Below are 6,621 nucleotides of genomic sequence, written 5' to 3' on the forward strand. Positions count from 1 at the left end.
CACACACACACATGCCAATAAGTCAAACTGTCCCGAATGGGAAGGCAGGGTGGGAGTCCTGCGTCGTCCTGTCTTCCATCTGAATCCCCTTATCCTTTCCTTGCAAAGTGCTTGCCTAGCCTCTAAGCATCATTTGATGCACCTTTGGGTACACTCTGCCTTCTCCACCTGTTCTTGGAGGTGCCTGGATCCAGTTCCCAGGCTGATCCAGGTTGCTTTCACACCAACCTCTTGGCATGTTCTGGTCAGCTTGTGGTCCACTTTGACTGCCTGCCCCAATCTTTTTTCTTGCGCTTGGTAGCTAAGCCATCCTTTTCATTCCTGCCTCTGTGGAGTTGGTGTTTGGTCCTGAAGCAAACCTAGAGGGGTGGGGTGAGGGGCAGGAAGCTGACCTGATAGTGGGAAGCTTTTACTACTCTAGGTTGGGCTCCCTAATGAGTGCTCTTACAGGTTTTCATGTTAGTAGCTCATAGCTTTGCAAAGTGGATATATGATCCACATTTCACAAATGATGAAACTGACGCTGAGAGAGGTAATGTGATTGCATGTCAGTCATCCAGCAAGTGGCAACGTCATGCATTGAGCCCCAAAATGACTCTAAAACACAGCATCTTTCACCTGGGTGCTTCCATCAGCCAAAAGATACAGGTCTGGTGAGGTTAGGCTTGAGTCTACTGATTCTAAGAGCAGCATGCCAACCACTGACGTGGTCTTTTCCCCACTGAATTTCAAATGATTTCAATAGATCCATTTTCCTAATTGGTCAAGGTCATCTTGAGTTTTATTCCTGTCTCCCAGAGGATTAACAAAGCCACACCATTTAGTATCCTTTGCAAATGTAATGAGCATATTTTTTATCTCATCATGCAGTTTGTCAGTAACCACCAGGCCAGATGGAGCTGCAGGGCCGATCCTCTGGCTGTGCTCCCAGGGAGGGCTGCAACTCGCCAGCCCTATTGTCTCCCTAATCTATTTGTTTTTCCATCTTTTCACACCACAGGAGTTCATTCTAGTCGACTGCCCAGGTAGGAGCTTTTCTGAATGCATGGAACATAACGGGGCTCTCTGCTCTCTGAATTCATGTCTGACGGCCCATCATTTATTCATTCAGCAAACATTTACTTGTGCATAGGCCGACCAGCCTGCCCTGCATCCAGCAGGGGGCAATAGGCCACAGGGTAAATCAATAACTATAATACAAGAAAGGAGCTGGTGCCGTAGGAAAGGGCTTTAGTGAACATGCAGAGAGGGCAAGGAGGTCATGCTGGGGTACAACGGAGGGATCTCTGTCCCCAAATGCAAGCGTGCAAGAAATAACAGACATTTGTTTCTATACATCAACGAACTTTTAGCTCTGAGCCTTCACTACACTTGAACGGTGGGACATTTGACTCAGTCATTCTCACCACTCCCCTCCCCCACTTCACCCAGGGCACACAAGGCTCCCAGGGTCTGACTTGGCACTAGAGCATGTAAAGGCCTTGCCACTCATTTCTGGTCACTGTTCATCAGGCCTCACGCATCATTGCCCAGACCCCTGCTCAGGGAAGACCCTGAGTTCCAAATGGAGGACTTTGAATGCTGTTTTCTGGGCAGAGGACAGAGGAGGGGTCTCTGAGAAAGGGGGCTGTTACGAGCTTTGGGGAGCAGCGTGGAGTATGGGTTGTAGAAGGGAGGAGGAGGGGAATGCTTGCATGGAAGAAGGGCTAGGGCAAGATTCCTGGCTGCTCTTTTGCCTGATAGATCTTAAAACTTGATTTTGCTACTTTGGCCTCATCTTCCTGAATGTAATTGCCCTGAGCCAGCCTCTGGGCTATTTGTGCTGGGAATGGAGGGTCGAAGTGGATTTGGTCCAAGTTTCCAAAGTCCCCCTGTCTCACCCAGCCAGCCATGGTGGGCTGACCTTGTCCATGGGGCCCGTTCCGGCCACCTTGGAGTTGAGAGCTCTAGCTAGCTCCCAGTTGCCACCTTTTGCAGGTCTCATGTGCTGCCCACATGTGTCGTCAGCTGGGATTCAGTCAAGCCTCTTGCCCCACCCTGCCTGAAGGACTATTTCTAAATAGGCAGATTCTCAATGGTCTAAACATTTCCCCCACAAGGTCCTTTCTTTTCCCCAGGACCCAGCATCTGATAAAATCCTCTTACCTAAAGTGGGTTGTGGATTTTTTGTTTTTATTTTTTCCTTTTAATCTTGGCTTTTCTCCTCCATTTCTCTTGAATCTTAACTGCATTTCTTCCCCTGTGGCTTCTGCCTAGGATCCACCTGCCTTTAGTTTCTCCACCTCATTCTTTCCCAGTTGTTTATTGAGTGATGTGCATAAGTCTTTGCAAACTACAAAGCTCTCTTTCGCCACCATTATGTGACCTAATCCTCACCACTATGAAAAGGCAGGTGTTGATGGGGCCCATTTTATTGATGCAGAAACTGAGACTAAGAGAGGTTAAGTTGGTAGCCTGCAGTTATGCAGCTCATAAATAGCACTGCTAGGTCTTGAACCTGAGTTCTGTTAGTTTAGACCAGGGGTCAGCAAACTTTTGAGACAGAAGAGTTGCCAGGGGTCAACAAACTGCAGCTCGCAAGCCGCAGGCTCTGAAGTAAAATTGAAAATGAAAATAAAACTATCATAGTTTCATTTATAAAATTTTAGAGGATATTATTCACATAATGGTGGTTATGTAAAAATACATTTATGGCTCTCGAATAATTTTTAAATTGTCGTGAGGGACAGGATTGGCTCTTCCAGGGGTTGGCAAACTTTTGAGATGGAAGGTATCCAAAGAGCTGCATGTGGCTCGCGAGCCGCAGTTTTCCGACCCCGGCTCTAGGCTCCACTCTGAATTCTGGGCCTCTAGGTCCCGCCTCTCTCCTGCTCAGATCAGGGAAACAGGTTGAGAAGGATGAACATATGCCAACTGCTGCCTCCGCCGGGGATCCTGGGACAGAAGAGCCCAGGACCCTGGCTTCAGCACACTCTGTACCCCCACCATGAGTGTGCAGGCCAAGGCTTGACCCCATGCCACCAAGCACTGGGCGTGCCTGGAAGCAGATCTGACATTTGTAAAGCACTGCGGTCAGTGCACAGAGCACATCCCATGCTCATTATCTCTCTAATCCTCCCAAACACTCCCTGTGAGACCAGAAAGGGATGAAGAGCTGCCTCTCCCTGTTGACACAGAGCATGGCAAACAGTGTCTCAAGACTTTAAGCCTGTCTGAGTCCAGGAGAATAATCATCATCACAGCAGTGGTAATAAAAATAATAATAGTAATTTTTATTCCTCTGTCCCATATGGGCAGCTAACATTTATTGCCTTCCTACTATGCTCCCAGCGTTGTGTTTATTTAATGATCCCAACAATGCCAGGAGATAGGTAGTATGATTATCTCCTATGGAAATGGAAACTGAGGCTTAGAACGGTTAAATTACTTGCCCAAGTTACAAGCTACTGAATGACAGATAAGCATTCAAACCCTGGTTGGTCTTATTTTCAAATTTGTGATTTTATCCACTGTGCTGACCTCTGTGGGAAGATTGCCTGGCTAGCAAAGCCCTAGGGCCAGGGTTGGGCATACGGAGGGGGTGCCAGCAGCACCAGCAGATGCCCCCACTCAGCCTCACAGCTGTATCCACTCTCCCAGGGACGTCCTAAAGCAGGGTGCCAGCAAACCCTGGCCAGAGATCCTGCAGAATATAACCGGGAAGACCAAGATGTCTGCAGAGGCCCTTAAGACCTACTTCAAGCCCCTGATGAACTGGCTGGTCACCGAGAATGTGCGCCAGGGGGAGATCCTGGGCTGGCCAGACTTCAGCTGTTCCTTTGAAGGTTTGATAATCTGACCCTGGTCCCAGCTCTGATCCAGCCCCAACCTCTACCCTAGCCTGACCTGGGTCAGCCCCTACCCAGCCTTAACCCCTAGTCCATGTATGACCTGGTTTGAACAAGCACAGCGCTGCAGCCGTGTGATTCTGTCGGCATCTGATGCAGCTTCGGCCAAGGCCACATGCCTCTGCTCCTGCCCTAGTTGCTTCCTTGTGCACTGTCCAGTCAAACTTCCAGGCTGACATCTGAGCACAGGGTGGCATCTTGCCTCCTGATCATTGCCCAGAGCCACTGATAGGCACCATGGGGTATGTAGCCATATCTGTGCCCATCTCCTCCTCCTCTTCCTTCTACTTCTCTTTCTCACCCTCCTTCCAAGGCAATGCCCTTACCTGTGGCTTGGAAGGTAGGTGCCTGAGGCTGAGAGAAAAGGCCAGAGGGAGTAAGATCCTCTCTGATCGCCACAGGGCAACTTAGGTTCCCTTTCCCAGTTCCATTTGCTCTACAAGACTCCTGTGTCTTCCACAGAGAAAGAAACAGACAAGGTGAAGTTCCTGAGCCTGAAACTGGACCCTGATCAGGCCAAACTTGGGCAATGGGTGTTGCTGGCCCTGAGCTTTGTCATGTTCCTGGTGGCTCTACTGCTGGCCTGCAGGCTGTACTCCCTGGAAAAACAATCACTGGCTCAGGACACCAGTGCACAGGGCACCAGTAGACAGGACACCAGTTCACAGGACACCAGTCTCAAGACACCACCCAACAGCTACTTCCTGGGCATAGCCATGAAGCCCAGCCAGGTTGCCAAAAGACAGTGGATTCTGCTGGGCTTCTGCCTCATCCTGATGCTGTGCTCAATCGGCCTGATCATAAGAATTTTCACACAGCACCACAGGAAGCCTCCGTGGATGAGCGCTGAATGGTGGAGCTGGGACTAGACACCAGTGCAACTGGTGAGACTGGGGGGCAAGCCAGAGAAGGTTGAGGGGGACTGGAGCAGCGGGGGGGATAGCTTGCATGCATAATGCCCAACTGCAATTGGGTGCAGCTGTGGCAGACCTGGGTACATGAGGAGTGGTAACTAACTGCATGTTTGTGAACTCACGTGTGCAACACCATGGGCACAGGCGACTGACTCTGTTTGATTCCATACATTTCATGTATGCACTGGGTACTAGGCCAACCTCCTTTCCCTAGGGACTCAGGAACCATAGAGTTAGTGACCCAATAGCTGTGTCCCTCCAAAATAGCCTCCATTCCAGTTCATGCCCGGAACTGATTCTTCACACAGCCTTGTTTTCTTCAGGCACTTGGCTGTGGGGCTGGACCGGGACTGCAATACCCAAGGAATGTGTGCTCTGTTTAGAAACAGGACCCTGCTTCAGTCCCCTTATAAAATGTATTCAAGTAGAACTGGACATTCCTGTACAGATCACTGGTACCCAATTTTGAGCTCTGTATCCTGGCCGGCAAATCTTTCTGCTGACCCTCTGGCCTGGCCTGTGTTGGACTGCATAATCTAGCCCTCAAAAGCTACTTGTCAGCCTCTTGAGATGCAAGTGGCTTCACAAATTGCCCTACGGCCCTCCCTGCCCCTGTCCAGGCCCACCCAAATGGAGACAGTGGGTAGCTGGGCACCAATCCAGGCTTGATTAATGATTGACTTCTTGAATATTTAAACAAAGCTCATCTCCAGCCACTCCGCTCCAGAGATGGCCTTGTTCAACACACACACCTGCTGCCTGGCATGTTGCCCTGGGGACTGAGCACAGGGCAGATAGCACCTTTCCAGTCTCAGTGGCGGAGGGGAAGATGGAGGGGATGCTTTTGGAGGACATTTGAGAAATGAGTAGAGACAAACCTAGGAAGAGAGAAGTAGGCTTCTGCACCTGCCCCTTCTAGCCCTTCTTTCCAGCATGAGTCTGCTCGCTGCAGGGGACAAACTGAGTTTGGACTGAGACCCCAGGAGCTCCTGGGGAGGCTGAGAATCAGTGCCTGTCAGAGATTAGGGGAAACTTAAGGGGAAGTAGCATCACAGCTGGTAACCAGAGAGGAGGCACCAGGGCTGCAGTTGAACGAGTGGGAGGGTGGTCCAAAGGTGGGACCAGCTCTCTCTAGATTAATGATCTGAGCCCAAAAATCAAGGGTTCTGGGGACAGAGGCACTAAGCTAAGATCTCCATGGACTCTACCTCTGCCCAGGTTTCAAGAGGTCTTCCTGAGTTTTGGCTGAGCCCACGTACTTTCTGCTCGACCACAGGCTTCATAGCACCCTCGTTTGGTGCCTCTGTCACTACATTGCTGTGCTGTAACATCCTTATTTGTCCCCATTATTAGCTGTCAGCTCTATAAGGGCAGGACACTCATCAGGACTGTGCCCCCTGCATTACACCTATAGCCAGTACAGACCATGGCATATAGTGGGGACTTGGAAACTGTTTGAATGAGCGAATAAGTGAGTGAATGAGTGTCCCACTGCCCAAGGCCCTCCTCAGAGCTCAGCACCCCACACATTGAGCCCATGACAAACAGCCTCACCTTTTCTCCACAGCCAGCCTTCCCCTCCCCCCCCCACACGCAGGGGCAGGCAATCAGGACAACTCTGCCCCTCAAGGAGGCCACATTTGCAGCTCTCTCATCCCCCAGCCACAGGGGCCAAAGAAGCCCCCATCAGGCATTGTGGCTCTGAGTGGCAAAGGCATACCCAGCCCGGGAATCCAAGCCTCTCCAAGCCCCTGGACTCCAGCAAAAACCTCACCGAGCCTCCTTGTCCATCCTCCCTCCCTTCCCACCATTGTAAAGTT

At 50.6% G+C, this 6,621-nt stretch overlaps 1 protein-coding gene across 3 annotated transcripts in view; it reads left to right on the plus strand.

Moving 5' to 3' along the window:
• The window catches only part of LOC109380275 (angiotensin-converting enzyme-like), a 10,526-nt gene extending 5,699 nt beyond the window's left edge, over nt 1-4,827 (plus strand). For all 3 annotated transcript variants that reach the window (XM_019637677.1, XM_019637678.1, XM_019637680.1), the window contains 2 exons: nt 3,640-3,824; nt 4,350-4,827. In XM_019637677.1, the coding sequence (XP_019493222.1) occupies nt 3,640-3,824; nt 4,350-4,756 (592 nt within the window). In that variant the 3' untranslated portion in view covers nt 4,757-4,827. The remainder of the gene's footprint in view (nt 1-3,639; nt 3,825-4,349) is intronic.
• The last annotated feature ends 1,794 nt before the right edge of the window (nt 4,828-6,621 follow it).

The sequence above is a fragment of the Hipposideros armiger genome, unplaced genomic scaffold, assembly GCF_001890085.2.
Source record: "Hipposideros armiger isolate ML-2016 unplaced genomic scaffold, ASM189008v1 scaffold_34, whole genome shotgun sequence".
NCBI classification, from domain to species: Eukaryota; Metazoa; Chordata; class Mammalia; order Chiroptera; family Hipposideridae; genus Hipposideros; species Hipposideros armiger.